Below are 23,219 nucleotides of genomic sequence, written 5' to 3' on the forward strand. Positions count from 1 at the left end.
TGTGAGAGTGGAGAATTTGATGTTGTAAAAAAAGTTGTCTTTTCACATTATGTTTTGATTTTGTTGTCTAATTTGCCACAAAGTTAATAACTTGATATCATTGTAACTTTTGTGCTTGAATTATTTGTCTTTAATAGCAAATTGTGCTATTCTTTCTCTTCTTTTTTATTTATTTTTGCATGAGCATCTATAGTTTTTATTCTAAGATTTCAGTCAGAATTATACTGTAACTCAGTTCACTGAACTTAACTTAAAACAATGAACAGAAGCAAACACACATGTTAAAAAGGTAGCAAGTGCATTATTTGATTATGGAATTTATCATGACATAACTGTTTATATCACAAACCTGATACCGTCACTTTTAAGAACTTTTTTCTGGTTTTCGGGGTAACTTCACATCGTATTGGGCTTAGGTGTGAAGTGCCTAAGTTATACACGGCTCTAGAAATGTTTTGTCATTGAGGGTAAACTAACCCACCTTGCAATGAAAAACAAAACTGAATATGTTCTTTCACTGTGTGTTGTGTTTAATAGTTAGCTTTGGTCTGATGTTTTAACAAGTAAATGTTTAGATAATTTGTCCAAACTTCTGTGCTCTTCTGTGCTTTTGTCACCATCCTCCTCAACTTACAAATGAGAGCTCAGAAAAGCCCAAACATGCGAATGGTTTTGTATTTGTATTTGTATTTGTATTTGTATTTGTGTGTGTGTGTGTGTGTGTGTGTGTGTGTGTGTGTGTGTGTGTGTGTGTGTGTGTGTGTGTGTGTGTGTGTGTGTGTGTGTGGTAAGTCAGTGTTAGGGTTAGTCAAACTGATTCCTGTTTATTTCTTTTGCTGCATAGTTTACACCCCCACACCATTTATATATGTGTGCTTGTTTTTTGCTGTTTACGTCTGTCTGTTTACTACATTTTTTTTTATTTATTTATTTATTTCTTTTAGTTTTTTTTCTTTCAGATGAGTGTTTAAGTAGTGTTTAAGGGTGTTTAAGTAGTCTTACTTGTATGTGCTTGTGTGTGGTTTCATGTGTGTATCCTAGTGAAAGGGCAGTACCTGATTTATTGCTTGCTCTTTTTTGTTTTCCGTTCTCTGCAGAAAAACTGGTACGGTTACGACGATGTAATATTTTCTTAAAGATAACGTACATAAATGATTAAATGCAAAGGCTTTAAATCAAGCCTTGCTTTCACAGATTTAGCACAGGGAAGGAGGATTCTGGAGCTGCAGGCATTTTTTTGGCCAAAATATGAGATTGTGTGGATTTTAACTTTTGTTCTTCCTGTTATAGATCTATTCTAAGCAGAGATTTGTAACAGTCATTTGTCTGGGCTCTTTGCATTGCACCTGTTTAAGTGCCTGCATTCTCCACAGGGAAACTTGTCATCAGTTCTAAACATGCTTGTGAGGACATTGTGCAATACATATGCAGATGGTTGGTCAAAAAAATCACAGGGTCTGTGTTCAAGGTCCCTCTCTTTTGACTGGTATAAATAACTTTGATTAAATGATAAAAACAACTCAGTATTTGAGGCAGTGCTAAAAGCTTTCATTTTCTCAGTTTCAAGCCCAGAAGTCATTGCTTGACCAGGCAGTTTGTTGACTGCCTGGTCAAGCAATGACTTGAGGGTGGGCAGGACTCTCCTTATTTTGATTTGGTGTCCCATTGGTGACATTAAACATGAACTGATGAGGAAAATGAATGATAAGCAACACTAAATGTCTGGTAATGTGCAGAACTTCCATATTTTTACCAGAAGAGCTCATGTTTTACTTTTACTTGACTTTGATTAAATACGTTTCTGGAGAAAGACTGGAGGGTGGAACACATTTCTTCCTCAAGATATTCATTCATGTAATATTTTGATGGTGATGAATAGTGCTGTTTGACTTATCTTAATGGTCCATGTGAGATCCCTTTATTCCATCCATGTCTACCTTGGATTCATACCTTCCTATCTCCTCGTTGTTTATTTATCTTCTGCATTCCCAAGCTCCTTAAATATCTCCCTCCATGCACATTTAGACAGACTGTACCTGTTGATACGTTGCATGTGCAATAACTTTACATTTTTAATCAGGAAATATTACTCTTCTGTCTTTCTTTTTTTTTCCTTCCATATCTGTCCCGTCAAGTGTTTGGTGCGTTTGTTTACTTCAAATTCCAACCCAATTTACCAGTGTCTCCAAATGTCACCTCAGTCCCAGTCTTACACTAACTTAGCTATCTGTGTGCAGAAAGCTTTTATTATTTCTGCCTTAACAAAATTCCTTGAAAATCACATCATCTATATTTTCCCTACCTCTCTCAATGTTGACTTGTAATTAAATTTGTGTTTACAGTAGTGTTTAAACAACACTACAGGTATCTTATATCATCTGTTCACTGAAACAGCAAATATGTGCAGTTGCTACCTACTGTATTTGCATTTGTCATTTGCAGCAGCGACAACATGAAGTGTTGTGTTTCATGGTTAACTTGGGAGATTAAATTCAGAATCATAAAAAATAGCAAATGAGAAATTCAGAAATGGAAGCTTTATTTGCTCATTTTTGGAGGAGAGTTAGCTTTAGGGGATGACAAACCTTTGTTTGAAAAGGATGAGAACGGCTAAATCAGGGGGTGCCCAAAGTCGGTCCACGACTGCAGGTTTTCCATGCATCCCTGTTCCAACACACTTGGCTTCCAATAAATGGATCCAACAGCCAATGGAGTTCTGCACAATGAGTGATTAGTTTGAGTCAGGTGTGTTGGAGCAGGGATACATGGAAAACCTGCAGGATTGTGGCCCTTGAGGGAGCTGGACACCCCTGGGCTAGATAGATAGCTCATGCTATTTTAGTTATAGTTCTGCAGGTTCACAGTCACATCAACAGAAAATAAAATGGATAGCATCATTTAGTCTTTTTTATGCTATTTGTCACAATCAGAGGGATATGGAAGAACATGGCCATTAAACAGGTTGTGGTTTGTATGGGAAGCTTTTGGTATGATGTTCACAGTGCAGTCCAAGCCTCTGTTCATTGACTTCAGACATCATGACATCATAGGCAAAACATTTATTTCTCATTTGTCAAACACACTCGCATACACAAAACCAAAAAAAAAAAAAAACCCACCTCTGCTTCCTGTTGTCATAACTCCAACGACATGAAAATGGTAAGAAGGATGTTCAGCTAATCTGCTCCATCCACCGCCACAATCTGAAATGGTCTTATTACCATAGATACACACACCCATTCATACACACATGGGATATCTGTATTCAGCATGTATTATAGATGACTGAACCCGTGCTTAGAAATCACAGGGACATCATGGTCAATTAAACCTGAGTCATGTTCTGTCAGTCTCAAAGCGCAAACACTCCATATCTGATATTACTCACAATTGGTTATGATGTGAAATAGATTGGGGGTCTTTTTCATGTGGCCTCTTGACAGATTATATTAGATAAACTTAACATGCTGGAATCCAAGACCCTGTTCCATTTGGTGTTTATTTGAGGGATTTTGTGCATGTGTGTGTCACTGTTGATATTACATGTTTTACTGAAGCTTTGCAAGTACAATTTGTGGCTGTGAGTAAGCAACTATGCTGGATTTATACAGCACTTTTACCTCGACACTAAACAGGGGTTTCTATTGCTTTAGATGGTTTTTCTTTCAATATTGATGCATATTAGCATGGGATTTATTCTTCAGACATTTTAAGATCTTTTTGTCGCTGTAGTGGAGTACAGCTTTCTCAGCATGTGCATTTTTTTCCTGTTCAGAGAATGAATAAATGAATGAATGAAGCGGCTGCATGATCATGACATTAATTTGAATATGCTGAGGGTGTCTTAATTTCCACTTCACAAGAGGAGCTGAGAACAATGATTCTTAGTGAGAGATGTCAATTCGACAGAGGTTGCGTTAAACTATACCACTTTCCTCATTTTTGTTTAAATACAATATAACATTTAATGCAGTGTCTTGGATCAATTAGTGTACTTCAGCTAATTTCTTGAAGCCCTTATAATAGAGCATGATATTTTAGTATTGGTACTTTCAATTTTTATTCATTCATTCATTTTCTGAACAACATAGTCCGATTAAGGGTAGGGGGAGTTTTAATTGGACTTTTTTTTAAAATTAGGATATAGTCATTATTTATCCGGAGGTCATAAATTTTGTCTTTAAGACTTGATCCCTTTCCATCATATCTTTGTCTTCTCTTTTCTTTAAAGTATATGAAGAATGCAACGGATACCCCGCACTTGTTCTATTATGTAAAAGCCAAAATCTATCCAACTACCTGTCTATAGTGTCCAAGCTATCTATCAAAACCTCAGCCCAGGTGGAGTCTGTCTTTTTTTAGATTATTCTTTACCAGTGGAAGATAAGTATATTTTTTCATCACAGTTTCTAACTTGGTAGATAATTCTCAAATTCACTAGCCAAAAAAAAAACCAAAACAAAAAAAAACAGATGACATAGTTGTTAAATACACCAACAGCTACCCAGATTGCAGCTGACCTAGATTGCCACAGTTAAAGAAAACATGAATTTATTTAATATCTTCAAGACTATTATACCCGTTTCCTTCATTTTGATTTCTAAGGGTATATTTACAGATTGAAAATTTATAAATAAAATCTGACATCTATTCCAATGATGGAAATCTGTAGTAATATTCACTTGAAGCATGCATAAGAGTGTTAGCATGGGGGGTGGTAACTGGAGGGGGGGTTCTGGTGAGTGACTCTATGGCTTGGTAAAGGTCTGCGCTCTGAGGGATTTTAGCGATAAAATGTGCCTTATTTTTGGACTTTTTGAGTGTATGATTATTGTGAGGGTGTGGTTATTCTGCACACACACACACATGCAGGCTTGCACACAGCATGCACCAAGAGGTCATTACAGAAGCTGTGGGGCCGGATCCACAAATCAAACTGTGTAAATAAGCAAGTTTTGTTCCTGCAGAGCAGTCACTGCTGTTGCCATGCCTACCTGTTGTACATCTCAAGGGTTACCAAGGACAACCTTTAAGTGTGTGTCTGCATATGTATGCATACGCAGTTTTGCGTCCGTGTGGTTGCAGGAGAGGGTAGATGGGTTTCACTGTGTGACAGTTGACAATGACCAGAGTCTCTCATTCCTGGTGTTTACTTCATTTGATGTACTTCTCCTTGCTTTATAGCAACATTGTACAAATGATTTCAGCACATTAGACTGCTGAACTGACTGGTTTGTGGCAAACACTTAGACACTAGCATCTTCATAAATTTTTAATAAGAAATATTAATGATGTAGTCTTGATCCTAAAGTCATCAGGATTATGTTGTCTGCAAAAAAAGTTTGTCATAACTTCAGTGTGATCAGTTTCTAGCACTGCAGACCTCACTTGGACATCTAGTTTTTAGAAAAAACATGTTTTTATAAGTAGATATTACATCCCACTGACTGTAATATGAACCTCGTCACAGTCTCCCTTGAAAAGATTCCTGGCAAAGCTCCTGTGGCAGAAAGAGTCTGTTTATGTGATGTTCAACTCGACAATGTGGCAGCTCCCGAACCAGTGTAGGAACTGTCCATTAGTCCTTTGTTAGCGGAGATCATGTGTGTGTGTGTGTGTGTGCGTATGTGTAAACAGACAGACTAATGGACCTGACTGAAATCCAAACACAGGAACTCACAGGTGATCAGTGATGTTTACCTTCAGAGGGTGAAGTGGGCTTTAGTCTACTGGCCGAAGAAGAGTATATGGTATACAGAGACTGATGGATCAACCGACTTGAGACATCCAGGTTAATCCCGAAAGAGAAAAACAATCCATTGAGACTTTAAACTTTCATAGAGAAATGGAAGAACATATCTCACCTTTAATCGCTTTGGCTCATTCCTGCTTTATGACCTTTTTCTTGATTAGCATTTGTGTGAGTAGTCTCTGCTTCCCTTTCCCACCTTCCCATTTCATTCATTCTCATTGTCTTCATGCTTATTTCTCCGTCTTGCTCTTCCATAAGATGCTCGCTAGATGTTCAACCAAGCTAAGCAAACTGTAAACTTATGATCTCTTGTCTTGTGTCTCCTATCTTATTCTAATTCAGAGCGTCAGCTGGCCAACAGCATGAACAGCAGCAGCTCTCTCCCTCCCAGTGTCAGTGGGATCAGTAAGGAGCTGGCAGAGCTACGACATCTTGTTCAGTTCCCAGAGGAGATTGCCTTCATTCTCACTGAGCAAGAACAGCGGCTCTACCAGCAGGTAAAAATGAAAGGAAATACAGATTGGAAATGACTCAAGAAAGAAAAAAAAGATTCAGCGTTTTTTTTTTATTGTGAGAAAAGAATGTGTCTTGTTGAAAAAGAATCGCAGGAGATTATCAGTCTCTAATACAGGTGGAAAATCCAAAGTCATTCAGTTTAAGAGTGAGTGTCTTTCTGCAGGTCTTCCCCTTGGACTACCTCTGTTTCCTCACTCGAGACCTGGGCAGTCCTGAGTGTCAAACTAAACGCCACCAAAACCTCAAGGCTTCACTGTCAGCACCAGCAATGCCCACTCAGAGTACTAAGCGGCATAATGCTGTGGAGAACCTGGTGGCGCGCTTCAACGAGGTAAGGAGGCTGGCACAAATCAGTTGCTCTTTATTACTAACATTCATTTTTTTTGCTGTACTTTTAAAGTTTATATGTGGAAAGAAATCACATGTCAAATGTTGTGAAAATCTAAATTAAAAAAAGCAGCTCTTAAACATGTCAGGGGCTCTTTAGTGACTTCCTGTTAATTACATAATCAGTGTCCATAAAAAAACAGATCTTTCTCTTGACATTGAAGTGAATGGTTAAGAAGAAGAGCTGATCGGTAATTGAGTTTTCATCCCGCTGGATCTTCCGTGTTGCTCTACCATGCAAGCCTATTCCTAACACCAGAGGCTCTGTGTACGGCAGCACTCTCTCGCTGTGGTGTAGTTTGGCTAAAGTTACACTCCTGATCTTCGTGTCTTCTGTGGTGAGTCACTTTGAGAATAAACAATCACATCACTGCACTGCTGAGAAAGAGAGAGTGTTAGCGGGAGAGAAATTGATTGGGAATGATGAAGTCATCTTTAAGTTGCATTCCTTCAGCATCAGCTGGTTTTCATTTAAGACAGCAAGAGGAGAGACATGCAAAATGCTTCTCCAAATGTGCAGTGTAACCATATTTGGGCATGGTGGAACCAGAGTCAAATGACAACAATGATTCTCTTCTGAAGACATGAAACCCTGTCTTCAAATTGTAAACTCTGGGCTTGACTTTGACAGAATACCAGTTTTCTCCAGCATTAGTGTACAGTCTCAAGTTAAGCATTCAGCATTGTTCTATTATTATCATGCTTTGACTATTGTAGTTCAAAATTAAATTATTTGTCAATGTGTTTTTTTTAGTTCTTTTTTTATTTGTCTTTATTTTCATGTGAAAAGCATTCCAGCTTTTATCTTTTTTTGCTCAGTTTAAGTCTTTGGGTTTGTTTTCTAACAGGCTGATAGAATAACTATGTGGAAAATAACCATATGATGGTATGCAAAGTGGCTGTTTTCTAGGTAATATCAGGATGTTGCTTCCTTGTTCGTTATTCACTATTTTGAGATTGTTGATTTACTATCTTTAGGTTTCTAACAATTTTCATCCGGTTCCTTTTCAAGCCTTGTATGGGAGTGAATTACTGTGCTGTTAAAAAGATATCCTAGAAGGGAAAACAGGGAGGCAGGGAATGGTGAGAAGTTTGGGCCTCTTTGTGTGTCTTGAGTGTTTAGTTTTGACAGAACCAGTATGTCCTGCGTTGAGTTTGTAAAGGTTCTCTGTCAACCTCGGTTATGTAAGTCTTGTATCAAGGGGAAACTGACCCTCACAGTTCAACTATTAACAGATGGAGACAGACAGGCAGTAAGACAGTCAGACAGATCAACACATACGCAAACATCAAAGGGGGATCAGTGTGTACCCAATTCTAGTTCTCTGTGCGTCTGAGTGAACTTTTCTCTGCTTCTGATAAGAACAAGAACAATGCTCTCTCTCTCTCTCAGGTAGTAAGAGTGAGAAAGAGAGAGAGAGAGACATACATACATACATGTGTGTGTATATACACATGTATGTATGTATGTCCATATTACACATGGATGTAATTTATGTTATTGTACATTTTTGTCATTTTTAATAAGCTCTTTTCAAGTTTTGTTTGCTTTTTGTTAAGTTTTTTTTGCTGTTATATGCTTTTGTCTTCAGACATCATGTCCTCATATCTGTCTGTTATCTGTCATACACAACACTGAATACACACTTTTGCTGTCTGGAATATCAGAAGAGATGCCAGCTCAACGCAATCCCTTGATCTGTGGCAGTTCAAAAAGCCACTTTGCAGACAGTCAGGATGGTTTCAGTGGTGATTGAAATTCAACCTCCCAGCTGACATGGTGTTGGATTATGTCATAACAGTAGAAGAGGCTGATAGAAGATTTTTAAGTATGGCACGCACATCCGGCATGCACAGAACAGAGGTTTTAATAGATAAGAGATGGTAGGGCAGCTGGGTTGTTTTTTAGTAAGCCAAGTATGGAAGTTTTTTAGAACCAGCCTCTTAGTTGTAACATTGCAGTCTTTGAAAGCTCCAGGATGTATCATCTGTATCTGATGCTCTGTATCTGATATATTGGAGACTTGTAAGTATAAAAATATCATTTCTGACAAGGTACTAGAATTCCTCCTTGTTGACAGTGACAGAATAAATGGTAATGGATTAAAGAAAAGGGATCCATCTTCAAAAATTAAGATTATGTATATGTTTTCTTTTTAAACCTGCTTTTCATTCAAATAACTTGAAGCAGTAGTATTTGTGAAACCATGCACTTTGTTACATGTTTTCAATTTGTGTGTCGGTGTGTGTTTGTTCCTTTATTTAGTCTCTGTGAAATTAGACCAGGTGGGCTTTATAGTTCCTTACATAACACCGGTAAGCCAGTAATAGAACAGTCGGCCAAGGGATGTTTTTACCACCTGCAATGGGGTTAGCGAGTTTCGGTGTGTGTGAGAGACTACATTATTGGGGCTTTAATGTGTGGAAACAATGACACAAGAGAGCAAGAAGCTTTACTGTCAGGCTTGTGTGTGTATGTATGTGTGTACATCACCCAGAATGTGAGGGAAAGCTGACCCTGATACATATCTGGTTATGCCATCGTGTGTTATGCGGATGCTTGAGGGCAGTCAGTGCAGAGACAGCTGAGAGATATCTGATCTCACTCTGTCTTGTTTGTGTATGAGGGAGACCAACTGGTAATAATCTTGTACATTTATTACAAACCAGAATTCATGAGCACCATCAAGACCACACACATTACAAAGCCTCTCTGCTAAATATAACAGGATTTTAGAGGTTGCCTCCAGTTTGCTGGGTTTCAATGCTGCTCTAGTTGAAGCAGTGCTGCAGTAACATGCAAACATTAAGTCAACTGGTGGTTTATTACATGTCGCATGTGATCTGATTTGTTCATGCAGAAATGTCTATGATTGGAAACATTATCATTCACATTGATGTGAACCAGCCTCAGATAATCCTCAGCACATGACATATTACAGTGCTGTTAGTTAAAAAGATAGTAAGTGATAAGCTCTGTGTAAGTATTAGTATTAGTATTTGCTTTTGTGAGTCATTGTAATGAAACAGTTTGTAATAATAAATACAAAAACTGTGAACTTGCAGGTGAGTTCGTGGGTGACGTGGCTGGTTCTGACAGCAGGGTCCATGGAGGAGAAGAGAGAAGTCTTCTCATATCTTGTCCATGTCGCTAAGTGCTGTTGGAACATGGGAAACTACAATGGTGTCATGGAGTTCCTGGCTGGACTCAGGTTGGAAGAAACAAGTGACATGAGTTATTCTTTAGTCAGGAAGGGCACTTTAAAAGGTGAGATTTGTCTTGCCCTGCAGGTCTCGCAAGGTGCTAAAGATGTGGCAGTTTATGGACCAGTCGGACATTGAGACCATGAGAAGTTTAAAGGACGCCATGGCTCAGCATGAGTCTTCTTCTGAATACAAGAAGCTTGTGACCAGAGCTCTTAATATACCAGGGTGCAAGGTAGGTGTCTGAAGACGCAGATGATGTTTGGGAATTATCATCAGTCACTATGGCTGAACTTGTTTTATTGGTATTTTATTCGACAACACAGGTGGTTCCATTCTGTGGGGTTTTTCTCAAGGAGCTAAGTGATGCATTGGATGGCACAGCAAGTATCATCAGCCTCAAACAAGCTCCAGTCAGCACAGAAGACTCGATAGAGGTACAATAAACACCCTCCAGGATGCACAAACGAACACACATTTGATGTAACTGACCGAAGCATGAAAACTCATCACATTGTTTGATCCATCCTTCTGTTTTCTCTCTGTGTCCAGTTTGTATCAGACTACAGCGGTCAGCATAGTTTCATGTCACGGTCTGGTCCGGATGGGCTGCATATTCCAGAGAAAGAAGCTACAGTCAGCAATATCCTGCAGATTATTAGGTGGGTTGCATCCTAGAAAATGAAAAAATAAAGTATTTAAAGTGTTTGTCATTATTTTCTCCCATCTTCCTGGTCTTTAGATCTTGTAATCGCAGCTTGGAAGCAGAGGATCCTGATGACACGTCCAGCAGCCCGTCTTCAGCTGGCCCATCCCTTACATTCAGAAGCAACTCCTTCAAAGACCGCTGCCTCAATCAGTTAGTTGCTTTTGGGTTTTTTTCTCAAAGGTTTTCTTTTCCTGCGCACTTTCCGGTACAAACCTACAGAACACTTGAAATGTTAGTAGTTAGTAGTAGTAGTTAAAGTCATATGAACATAATAAATGTTTTTTTTCACATCCTGCTGGATGTTAGCGACTTTTTAATTGGCTTGTAGAGCTTATCACATTGTTTACCTTCTTCTGGTGTTTAGTTAACAGCAACAAATTGTTTATGTTGCCTTATTTATCCTACGTGGCCCTAAGATGCTAGTAATTACCTATTGAACAATTGTCTCAGTTTGTACATTGACATTGACAAATATGCAATCTTTTTACATATTACTTTGGCACAAAAACTTTTTTTTTCTTCATTTTTTGTTTCACCCATTCTTTAAGGCACACTTTAGATTGTATTGTCTGAGACTGTGACCTTTGTACCAAAGGTCTGTTTCCAAATTTGAGCTTTTGACTTTCCTGTGCACTCACAGACAATGACTCATGGGCAAAATTGAATAAAGTTGCATACAGATTTATATTAGATTTATGAATGCTGCCATGCTGAGAGTGACTGGCATGGCCAGGCACTTTTGTATAAAAGGCCCCTCCCTCACGGGTCCAGCAGTAAAAGGTGATTCATAGATAGCATTTGTAGATGTGCTGTAGCAACATTTTTAAAGATTCAGATTGAATGTGTTACATAACAACGCAAGGCATTTACAAAAGAGTGTATGGCGTTTTTTGTTGGTTTTTTTTTTCCTTCTGTCTTTTTAAAACCTTGAGGCTCCACTGATGGCTTTTGTTAAAACACCACTCTGCTTAAAGATAAAATCATTTTCTGCAGAATGTAACTAATACGTAACATATAGTATGATATATTCCATCTTGGTGTAAAGATTTTTTTTCCTTTTGGATTCTGTGATCTTTATTCTCAACAAGTTCAGCTGGGTTTATTATTGTCCTCATAAACATCACGAGGTAATGGTTTGCAAGGAACACATTTGCAGATTGTCATTGAGATGAAGTGGTGTTCATGTAAAACTGTGTGTCACAGAGAAAAAAAAGATAACGGGTTAGTTTCCTGTCAGGACAGGAAGAAGCAGAGCTCTGGTACTTTTCAGCACACTGATGGCAGGTAGTTAATAACACAAGCTGGAATGTGGATAGTGCAGAAAACTGATTTAATTCCAGCCTCCATCTGTTATATTTAGGTAACGTAGACTATTTTTTTCTTTGTCTGAAATGTTTTATGTTGGTGTTTTTTTCGGTTTGGGCTAGTTTTTACAGTGTTCATCTGGTTGGGCCTCAACACAGATACTTATCAGCTAACTCAAAGCGGTTTATCACTGCTTTTCCTTTGTTTTGAATACCACTCAGTGGCATCCTCCTTTTCACTGCTTTTTTTTTTTTTTTTTTTTACTTCAGCTGACTGTCTTTTCTACTTCTTCTAACTTTTCCTCTCCTCCTTCTTTCTTGCTTCTTGTATTGTAGTTCCCATTCATTTAGGACAACGCCAGAAACAAAGCGAGTTTTGTAAGTGGCTGCAGAATGAGTTGCAGGAGTTTGAAACATGTTTACACACACCAACATGAGTTCAGCTGCAGTTTAACCAGAAGCTTCTATAATGGCAGAGGAATGTGCAATGACAAATGCATGTTGCTTTCATGCTTGTCTGACTACTACCTACTTGGCAGAGTGCATTTTCATTGTTTCACTTGTGATGCTGGTCATTTTTTAATGTGTAAGTAAATCTTCCCTATATTATATAAATAAAATCCTTTCCACGCTTTCTTCAGTCGTTAAATGTAGAATCATGTGCAGGTGCCAGCACTTTTGGAAATAGGTGCATTGAATGTTTGAAAACATTCCTTCTGTTCTTTGACCACGCTTGTGCTTTCTGAATTCAATTTGTACAAATCTTTAGATTCACGGTTGGGGACTTGTCAGACTCGGATGGTGATTTGTCGGTTGAACCAGTGGTTAAAGAGGTGGAATTTCAAGGCACCGAAGAGACGCATAGAGCTTTTAGCCATGGCACAGAGCTCATTCCTTGGTAGGAAATAACCTCCGAAAGTAACTCAGCTACAAAACCTCAAGTTACACACCAACATCTTTAAATTTCTTTCTTTTTAAAGGTATGTGTTGTCACTACAGCCAGACGTTCACCAGTTTTTGCTGCAGGGGGCTACAGTTATTCATTACGACCAGGACAGTCACCTCACAGCTCGCTGTCTGCTGCGACTCCAGCCGGATAACACAACACTCACCTGGGGTACATACCATCTCCTCTGCTGTCTTCTGCAGGGATCATTTTGACACGAATTTCTGTTAGTTTAACTTTACTGTAATGAATGTGATTATTTCATTTTGGTGGTGTAAAAAATTTCAGCCAGACATGGATTATTCTCAACAAGTGTAAGATTTTACTCAGGTCAATATATTTAGATAAACATAGAAATTGCAGGGAAGATAAATCACCGCACACTAAGCAAATTATGTTTACGGCTCAAACACACAAGCGGCATCTCCCGTTGTGTTATTGTTCTTCAAACAAAAAAAAAAAAAAAATGCACAAGGTATCCATGATATGAGAAATAAAATTTCCTGTCATGATGTTGTAAACAAGTTTAGCTTGTGCTTAAAGGTTTCTTCATATCTTTTATAACATGTACAGTTGAAGTTAGTTGTTAATGTGTGCATCTGCTCAACTTCCTCAATTTCCTATGTCTTTACTACATTTTAAACATATCGTAAACGTGTTGCTATTTGGTAGGAAAGCCTCAAAGCGGAGGTGCTTCCCCCACAGAGCAGCCGCTCGGATTAGGACACACTGTAGTGGCTGGTCTCGCAGAAGGCCTGTTGGACCTTGGAGTTGTGAAGGTTTGTTGAAATTTGCTTTTGATAGTAAGCTGTTCAGTGTTTGGAGCAGATGTGTTTGTTAAAGGTGAAGTATGTAAGATTTTCAATATTTTCAAAATAAATCAACTAAAAAAATAACTACAATCATAATTAGATAGTTTTTTTTTTAACATTTAGGTTCCAGTCTGTCCATATTTGATGTGTTGTTAAATTACAAGTTTAATTAATGACAAAGACCCTTCTTAAATGTTTGCCTACCAGTAACAAAAAGTGCTTTTTGTCATTTGTCATTAATTAAACTTTTAATTTAATAACGCATCAAATATGGACAGACTGGAACCTACATGTTCAACAAACTATCTAATTATGATTGTAGTTATTTTATTAGTTAATTCATTTAGAAAATATTGAAAATCTTACATACTCCACCTTTAAGGGTTAAAATGTTCACACAACACCACTCATTTGCCTGCACAGGCAGTGTTTCTGGGTCATCAGGGAGTAGATGTCCATACTATATGTTTGCAAAACAAGCTGAGCCAAATGACCGTGGAGGAGAATGGACTAACCCTCCTCTATGGCCTAAGTACCACTGACAACAGGTAAGTGTGTTGTTACTACCAGCAGTGCAACACTGCCATGTTGCCAAAACACTTTTTTTACTACCAGTAAATATTTTGCTGACTGATCTCCTGACTGTTGCTATTAGACTCCTGCATTTTGTGGCCCCCAATCACACGACACAGATGCTCTACACGGGTCTATCAGAGCTGGTGAATGCAATCAGAAAACTGAAGAAGTTTCCTGACCAAAGACTGCAGTGGCTGAGGAGGCAGTATGTCAGTTTGTATCAGGTAAATCTGGACTGGATGAAGTGCTTCAATAGTATTGTGCTGGAAAAAACACCAGTTGCTCCACTCTCATTCTTAATAATATTCTGATCCATTTACTCTCTAATGCATTATCTGCATGACTGATGATCTAAAGTTGCAAAAAATTGTACCAATCATTTAAGTAAAAGGTTTTTTTTTAATATCTTTTTTGGCTGAATAAGATTTTTTTCCTCCCTCATTTAAACAAATGACACTTAGATGTTGTGTTCATTGTATTCCTGTTGATTCTTTGTGTGTGTGTGCTTCCGCATGCATAGGAGGATTGCAGATATGAAGGTCCTACTTTAGCTCAGGCCATTGAGCTTTTTGGTGGGCGGAGATGGAACATGGGTGCAGGTGGCGTTGAGAAACCTGGAACCCAGAAAAACAGCCCGTTGAGCATCAACGATAAGTCCAAAAAGAAGAAGAAAGCTCTTGTCAGGGTCAGTAAATAAGTATTTTCTGTCTCTGTACTGTAGAAAAGTACATTAAAACATGCAGCTTAGACTGATACAGAAAATAAACTGTAATAGTGGTTTGACATGCCGGGAAGAAATTTATTTTCTTCAATAATAGAAATGTTGGAGTACTCCGCTCCAAAGCATCAAACTACAATGACATCAAAGCTCTGATCATTTGTGTTTTAACAAACAATACAGGGAGACAGTGGGGATGCCACCGATGACGAGATGGTTTCCAGAAAGACGCGGAGCTGCAAGGAAGGACTGTACCGAAATGGTCCAGAGTCTGACAGCATTGACCAAGAAGATCCAGGTGAAGTTTGCAAAATTATTATTTAAAATCAAGCTAATTTAAGAGAAATCTCTGGGCATATTTTAAGTGAAGAGGAAAGCAAACAGTCGTAATAGTATAATAATAATAATAATGTGTAATAGTGAACTGTACAATGTTGTATGTGAAATATATATATATATATATATATATATATATATATATATATTTATTTACTCTGGGTCCTCTATGCCCACATAGATGACAGCTTTCCTGGACCATTTTCCCTCTCTTCCTGTAAGAGTCCTGGACTACTAGCCTCCTCTTCTTCGTCATCTTCTTCCTCCAGCATGACAGGGTCCAACCACTCCCGTCCACAGTTATCTCCAATCCTTTCAGGAACTTCAAAGTCACAGCCAGGGCATGTTCGGGAGGGGAAAGGGTAGAAGTATACAAGTTTAACTCCACTGATACCTAATGTTATTCTGGCTGATGTATTTTTAATCTCTTTGTGAACTGCAGGGCTTGGAGCAGCAGATCATGGCATGGCCGAGGTAAAGGCTGTTTTAAAGGTTTCCAGAATCTCATGATTTCTGACAGCACCATGACCTTCATTGAATTTGTTGAGCTTTTCAAGTCATTCAGGTAAAATTACCTTGATCTTTTTTTTTTTTCATTTTAGATATCTTTAGTTAAATGAAATAAGATATAATTTGATTTTTAAAGTCTTTCTAAAGTTCTTGTAGTAATATGTAATAACAGTGTTATACCCACTGATATGTTTATTTCATGCTTCCTGCTCAGCATATTTACCTCTTCACTCCTTTTTGTTATATAATTGTGAAGCTTTTATCAAAAGCACCTAAAAATAGAGTGATATGACAACTGCAACAAATGCTTCTCAAAGTTGTTAAATTTAGGAAAATTTCAAAGGATTCTTGTGTGTATTTTATTCAGCTTTTATCTGTTTTTGTTTTAATTTCCTCTTCCTGCCAGATGAAGAGGAAAAAAAAAAAAAGGCTTTGCGATGAAAAGTAATTTTTGTAATAGTCTGCCTACATATTTTAGATTGTGTTGAATTCTCTCATCTTCTGCCCAGCCTTTTAAATTCTACTCCTGCACTCATACAACCACAGTGTGAAAGTAACATGAGTGGTTTAAAGTCAGAAAAAGTATGATGAGGAGTTTAAATATCTCGAATAACAACCATCTTGCTAAGGCTTTGTTAAAGTAACATGTGCACTGTGCACAACTCTTCACACCTTTGCATACGTTCATCCAAAAAAATGATGAGCTCTTATATAAGTTACAGACTGAAGACGTTTGACCTCTGCCTGATTTTATAGCTAAATAATCTGGCAGCTTCATCGACCACGCTGGCTGCAAAGCTGGATTTTACGAGATCCATAAAGCTTTTGTCTAGACCTGAGTACCAAGTTAATCTGAATACAGGCTCAAATCGCATTTGCAATTTAAAAATAGTTGTTCGGCATCATGCAGGTTGTATGTAGATGGACGCTTAAATTGAAGTAACTTTGGTGAACTTTCTCAACAGCATCCGAAGCAGGAAAGACCTGAAAGAGCTTTTTGACACCTTCGCAGTCCCCTGCAGTCGCTCAGGTCCTGAATCATCTCCTCTTTACACCAACCTCAGGATAGATGACAAAGACACAGGACTACAGCCTGACCTTGGTAAACCATGTGTTGGCAGTCAAAAAAAAAAAAAAAATCTTTGTAGACACTTGTTCTTTTCTTGCTTCTAATGTCTGCCGCTCCTCTTCAGATTTACTGACACGGAATGGCTCTGATCTTGGTCTGTTCATCCGGACGAGGCAGCACATGTCCGACAACCAGAAGCAGATCTCAGATGCCATAGCAGCAGCCAGCATCGTGACCAACGGCACGGGGGTGGAGAACGCGTCGTTGGGTGTCTTGGGATTAGCAATCCCACAGCTTAATGACTTTTTAGTGAACTGTCAGAAGGAGCACCTGAGCTACGATGAGATTCTCAGCATTATACAGGTAGGAGTCGGCATGAGAGGAGTGGATGGCTCTGACTGTGTTGATGAAGAATATAAACTTTAGTCAAAGATGAATTAAGGTCATTGCACAACAAAGGAAAAGATTTCCATCAACAAGGTCAGTTTTTTATTTGTTTTTGCAGAAATTTGAGCCCTCATCGACCATGAGACAAATGGGTTGGATGTCATTTGAAGGTTTTGCGAGGTAAAGTTTCAATTCAGTATTTCAAAATGAATCAAATCAAAGTACATAAATATGATTCATGTCCTAAAAAGAACATGCAAACTATGTCACATACCTGTGATGTTTTTAAGGCTGTATAAGCAAGGTGTTGCTATCACACAACTTGCCAACCAATGCTTTCCTTGTGCCGGTACCAGGTTCCTGATGGACAAGGACAACTTTGCTTCTCGAAATGAAGAATCGCAGATAAATCCAGAGGAGCTGCAGTATCCTCTGTCCTATTACTATATCGAGTCTTCTCACAACACTTATCTGACTGGACACCAACTCAAAGGAGAATCCTCTGTTGAGCTGTATAGTCAGGTAATTCTGAAAGTACAAGTACTTAAGTGTTTAGTGTTTTATTTAAACCAGACTGCTGCGGTGAGCTGCAGGAGGCAGATGTTTATTTACATACATCCTATTCACTTCAAGGTGCTGTTGCAAGGCTGTAGGAGCGTGGAGTTGGACTGCTGGGACGGGGATGATGGCATGCCAGTTATTTATCATGGACACACACTCACCACGAAGATTCCCTTTAAGGTTTGAAAGGCTGATTAATAATTAAGTTATAAAATGCAGCTCCAGTTTAAAAATCAGTCGCTGGTTCTCTTTCCTTTTCACCTGCATCAACAGCAGGACTTGGCCAAAGTTTCTAGAACAGACGCATATATTAAAATACCATCATGCTGTTTTCATATTTACAAAATCAGGCCTAAATTAGATTATTTTTGTCTTTAGTATCATATTGATATGAGTTATTACATGTATTTGATTTGAGCTGTTGGTAAAGCTCACTTGTTATAATTTCATTGTCACATTTATTGGCCCATTTGGCTCGGGCACCCTGTAAAATTTTCTTTTCTCCTCTGATCCTCTGAAAGGATGTGGTTGAAGCAATTAACCGCTCAGCATTTGTCAATTCTGACATGCCCGTCATCCTGTCCATAGAGAACCACTGCTCCCTTCCGCAGCAACGCAAGATGGCTGAAATGTTCAAGGTACACTCAAAGCTGCATCTGGAATTCCTGTTTGTGTCTTTTACCTTTCATATTTGGTGAATTTCTCACTGATCTTATAGATTAGGGACGTTTCTGATTGGGACGAAACAAAATTATAGATTAATCTGTCTTGAGTTTGTATGCAGGTTGAAACCTTTGAAGGATCGTCATGCTTTAGTTTCGCCACACCGTCACACTACATGACCACTTATGCTGGTGAATAAATTCCACTGGTATACTTGGACCGACACATTTTTAATCAAGTGTTTGACTACTTTGACTCCATGTTTTTGTTTCCCTGGCTCCGTTTTTCAGCTGCTACGTTCAGACTAGCCGACTTCCAGCCAGAAGCTCGCTTCTCTAATCTTGAAGCTACAACTGTGTGTTCCTTCTTTTTTTAAGTTCTACTGTATACTTAAGGTCACACATGTTTATGACAGATGACTACATCATGGAACATCATCAGGCTTTCATCTAAAGAAATTTCCCAGCATTTCATCCTCCCCAGAGACCGACTTCTGAGCATCTTGATAAAGAGAAGTCTTTTAAGTTCAGACGGCCGTGTGTCCCTGGGCAGCTTACATCACCACGCTCATGTTTATTTGTAATGTTTTGAGTTGATAAAAGCACTTTCATTTTCTCCTATTGAGGATTCTGCTTCAGCTTCTGAAATGAGCTTTTTTTTTTCCTTCCTGTCTTTTCATGTGACACGACTCATTTGACTGCGTTCTGCTGATGTCATTATCGGTCGTGTTCCAACATTTTTTTTTTTTTTTTTTAATCATCAGACTGTGTTTGGTGAGCGTCTTGTGACGCGCTTCCTTTTTGAAAGTGACTTCAGTGATGACCCTCACCTGCCATCACCGCTACAGCTACGCAGGAAGATTCTCCTTAAGAACAAGAAGCTCAAAGCCCATCAAGCACCGGTGGACATACTGAAACAGAAGGTCGGGCAGAAACACTCTACACACACTTATCGATATGTGCATAATTTATATTTCTTATAAGCTGTCTCGTAAAGGAACTTCCAGGCTTTTTCAGTGTATTGAATATTTAGAGCTAGTGATCATTAGAGTGCTGTCAAATGTAAATAATAGATGTGTTCAGACAGCTTGGGAATATACACTGAAATCTATCACAATGTGTGCATTTACGATCAAAGATGGGTATAGATCTTCCTTCAGACATGATTTTCACATCCTAACCCTTCTTAAAGGCTCACCAGCTGGCCCACATGCAGGCCCAGGCAAGCAACGGGTCACCGGGAGTTAATTCGCCTAGCAACCATGCAAATGAAGAAGAGGAAGAAGAAGAAGATGAATATGACTACGACTACGAGTCGCTGTCAGATGGTAAGAAAATGTGTGATGGGGTTTTGGGTTTAAAACAAACCACAGAACAGAAGTGTATCCGAGGACTTACAAGAGCTCAGTTAGCTTTCACTCCTCTCAAGTTTAAACCCTCAATTTAATTGTAAATCTTGTTTTCTCCTTAAAATCATTTTCTTTTTACTGCTTTGTTCTGTCTCTCCTCTTTTTAACACTTGAGTGTCTTTTTATGTTGTTCCTCTCTTCTCATTTCTTTCCCCTCCAATTTTTTCCTTGCCTGTTCTCCACTTAGCTGATGTCCTCACAGCCTCTGCTGCCTCATATGGCCATGAAGGTAAACGCACAGCCTGATCCGCCTCTTTAAGAACCACTGTTGTCCTCTGTCTTTTTTTTCTGTAGCAGCAGCTTGCAGGGGCCTAAGAAGCTTTTGTCTTAAAATTTAGATATTGACTCTGTGGTTACAGTAATTTTCTGATGAATTAGTGCAACTTCACTTGCTCTGCTTGTATTCTGCTGTAGAAAAACTGCAGAGGAAACCTTGGTGTGAAGAAGTGCATTAGTGATCATGACGTGTTTTGCTTTTTGTGGACAACAGGTTGTGTTCAGCTGGGCTGTAGTGATTTTGCATGGTAACCATCACCTCTGGAATGTTACCATCACACAACCATTACATCCCATCTACGGCTGATGAATGAGAGCAACTATGTGCATTCAGCTTCCAAAGCAGTGCTGAAGTTTCACACAGCGTTGCTCTGATTCATCTCTCTGTCACATCAAGAGGGTTTTACACCACATGTTCAGCCTGTTTCTCCTGTGTAGTAGAGACACAGATCATCCAGCTCCATACAACTATATTTTATGGCTGTGTGTCAGTGGAAGTTATTGACAGTATCATCATTCAAATTCAAAATTCCCTCAATATATAAACACTGTTTACAGAAACACAATTGTGTTTTTACTAGTAACAAATTCCACAAAATGTAACATAAGCTTGTGTCATTGTTTGGACTATTTGTGTGAAACTGAAAAACTGACTTGAACAGCTTCCCAGTTCAGCTGAGTAAGTGCGTTGCAGGGTGTGAACATACTGAAACATACTGAAAATTGGTTACCTCTAGAAAACACTGACATGAAGTCAGTGTTAAAACAGTATGCTGTCTGCACAAATCCCCTTTCTCCCACCGACACATCGTCTCCCCCTCTCTCCATACTGTACGAGTCTGTGACCTCGCCAGTGGCTGGGCAGGCTCATCAGGGAAACAAAACAAAGCCATCTGGTTTCTCAGGCCCTGTGCTGCCCCCACACTGAACAACAGAACAGGGGAAACTACCCTGTCCCGATCCCAGTCCTTGCACTGCCCTCTCCTGATCCCTGCACCCTGCTTGTCTCTGTCTAACAAACTTTTACTGGTCATGGAGCTTTCAGAAAACACACCTCTCTAACCAGAATCCATAACTTGGTTGAGTTTTGCTACTTGTGCAAGACTTGTTATGAAATATTACCCAGCAAGTGTTGGCAAGGAAGACATCCTGATTAAGTAAACCACTCTCACACTCTCATTCGTTTTGCCACATATGTTTAGTATTAAACGTCAGCTTCTAAGTTGCCACCATCTCCGGATGAGCAGTAGCTCCTTCCAGTCACCGTCTGGTCCGTCTCAGTCCTCTGGCTGCTGTTTGCAGCACGACATTCATTTTTAATCACATGTTCTGTGATAAAAACACTCCATGTTTTAAAGCAGATGTGTTGCTTTTAGTGGTTTTGGCTGCAAATAATGTGTAGGAGGATGGGAGCAAACGGAACAACTCCCTGCTGGGGCTTCTGTTTACAGTAAAGAGACACGGCTGAGGATGTTAGTTAGGAGGTGCTTTTTGTGAAGCGTTGCTTCAAGTCTGTTGACTGATAAAGACTTGCTTATAGTTTCAAAACGATTCCCTGGTCGTTTGCACCTGTCCACAAGTTTCCTCACGTCTGAGATGTATACTAAACAAACAAATAGATGTTTTCTTAAAGACAAAGTAGATGTTTTCTAATAGATGTAGTTAGTTCTGATAATGATCAATATGTTAAAAAAAATGACTGATATTTGTCAATTAGTCACAATAAAAAAAACAACAAATCAGATATGAAAACATGTGGAAAAATGTTTATCCTGAATTTTTAGTTAGGTTTAATGCTGAAGGCAATACAGAATAAGTCTGTTGACCACTTTTCCACTCGGAACAGAAAAGGTTCAAACCTAATTCATTTAGATGGAGTCGAAATCAATCTAACAATGAATTAAATTCAATATCAACCCCTCCCTGAGAAGTGAACTTTTAATTTATGGCTCTTTGACTTTTTTCTGCTTCAAATGTAGTGAAGCATCAAGATTAAAGTTATGCTTAGATAGAATTCAGCATACTCATCATTTTCCTACCATGCATACATAGTGATGTCCATATCAGCTATACTGGTGTGTATTCTGGCCACTTCCATCTTCCATTAAAAAGTCATTTTTGAATGTCAGCTTGTTCGATTGACAGGTATGTTTCTGCCTGTTGTAGTGGTTGCTCTTTACACAATCAGTTCCTCTACCATAAGATTATCTGCATTTGGTTTAATGAGGTTTGTTCTGCATGTTGTCAAACAAGCGCTTACAGGAAAGCGGTCGTGTTATCGTATGGCTATGATAAGCTATTCTCTTGAAGAAGGTAACAGATGCTTTGTTTGCTGAGGCTCCAGGAATCATCAAGATTTATTCAATATTCTGTTGTTTGTTTGCATAGATAACATCCTGGATGACAAGCCAGAGGGGAAGAGCTCAGCAGACAAAGAAGAGCAACCAGTAGATGAAATCCGTAAGAGGATGAAAAAGTCTGACGGCACGATGCAGAGCAAAGGAAAGGTACCAACCTCAACGATTAAATGGACCCAATTGTTTGAAAAGTATTTAATAATGTATTATTGTGGATTTGTTTGGTGATTTTCTTTTTAAGGGTAAAAAATATGAGTCCCAGCGTGGAGTTTTGATCTCACTTTGTCTGTAAATTTCTGTTTTCCACATGTCTCTCTGCACCTGAAGGTGTTTGACATGGAGCTGGGTGAGGAGTTTTACCTTCCTCAGAACAAGAAAGAGAGCAGACAGATTGCCCAGGAGCTATCTGACCTTGTCATCTACTGCCAGGCTGTGAAATTTCCTGGTAAGGGAATGTTTTATCTTCCCATTTCTCTGTTAAACAGTTCCTTTCTCATTCAGTTTCCCATGAAAACAAAAAAAAGAGTCTTAGTTTTACTGCACATGCCTTCCTTTAGAGTATTTTTCTCCCAGTTTTTCCAGTAAACAGTGATTTATTTGAACGGTTTTGTTAAGATTCTCATCTTTTACAATTAAGATGATGTCAGTTTAATTTTTTTCCCCCTGTCTTCACCCACTCTAACCCACTCACATGTTCCATTGAAAAGGTCAGGGTTTTCCCCATGTTT

At 38.8% G+C, this 23,219-nt stretch overlaps 1 protein-coding gene across 1 annotated transcript in view; it reads left to right on the forward strand.

Annotated features, from left to right (window-relative positions):
- Positions 1–23,219, forward strand: part of plce1 (phospholipase C, epsilon 1) — a 63,941-nt gene that overhangs the window by 30,103 nt on the left and 10,619 nt on the right. Inside the window, exons 4-31 of the mRNA XM_079260538.1 lie at positions 6,095–6,249; positions 6,432–6,599; positions 9,722–9,867; positions 9,947–10,094; positions 10,186–10,296; positions 10,412–10,521; positions 10,602–10,718; positions 12,209–12,250; positions 12,642–12,770; positions 12,853–12,989; positions 13,491–13,597; positions 14,054–14,178; positions 14,286–14,430; positions 14,727–14,891; positions 15,108–15,222; positions 15,442–15,622; positions 15,703–15,825; positions 16,736–16,872; positions 16,964–17,202; positions 17,345–17,406; positions 17,583–17,748; positions 17,860–17,967; positions 18,309–18,425; positions 19,214–19,372; positions 19,642–19,777; positions 20,046–20,087; positions 22,523–22,641; positions 22,819–22,936. Coding sequence (XP_079116664.1) covers positions 6,095–6,249; positions 6,432–6,599; positions 9,722–9,867; positions 9,947–10,094; positions 10,186–10,296; positions 10,412–10,521; positions 10,602–10,718; positions 12,209–12,250; positions 12,642–12,770; positions 12,853–12,989; positions 13,491–13,597; positions 14,054–14,178; positions 14,286–14,430; positions 14,727–14,891; positions 15,108–15,222; positions 15,442–15,622; positions 15,703–15,825; positions 16,736–16,872; positions 16,964–17,202; positions 17,345–17,406; positions 17,583–17,748; positions 17,860–17,967; positions 18,309–18,425; positions 19,214–19,372; positions 19,642–19,777; positions 20,046–20,087; positions 22,523–22,641; positions 22,819–22,936 — 3,627 coding nt within the window. The remainder of the gene's footprint in view (positions 1–6,094; positions 6,250–6,431; positions 6,600–9,721; positions 9,868–9,946; positions 10,095–10,185; positions 10,297–10,411; positions 10,522–10,601; positions 10,719–12,208; positions 12,251–12,641; positions 12,771–12,852; positions 12,990–13,490; positions 13,598–14,053; positions 14,179–14,285; positions 14,431–14,726; positions 14,892–15,107; positions 15,223–15,441; positions 15,623–15,702; positions 15,826–16,735; positions 16,873–16,963; positions 17,203–17,344; positions 17,407–17,582; positions 17,749–17,859; positions 17,968–18,308; positions 18,426–19,213; positions 19,373–19,641; positions 19,778–20,045; positions 20,088–22,522; positions 22,642–22,818; positions 22,937–23,219) is intronic.

This window comes from Telmatherina bonti (assembly GCF_933228915.1).
Source record: "Telmatherina bonti genome assembly, chromosome: 21".
NCBI lineage: Eukaryota > Metazoa > Chordata > Actinopteri > Atheriniformes > Telmatherinidae > Telmatherina > Telmatherina bonti.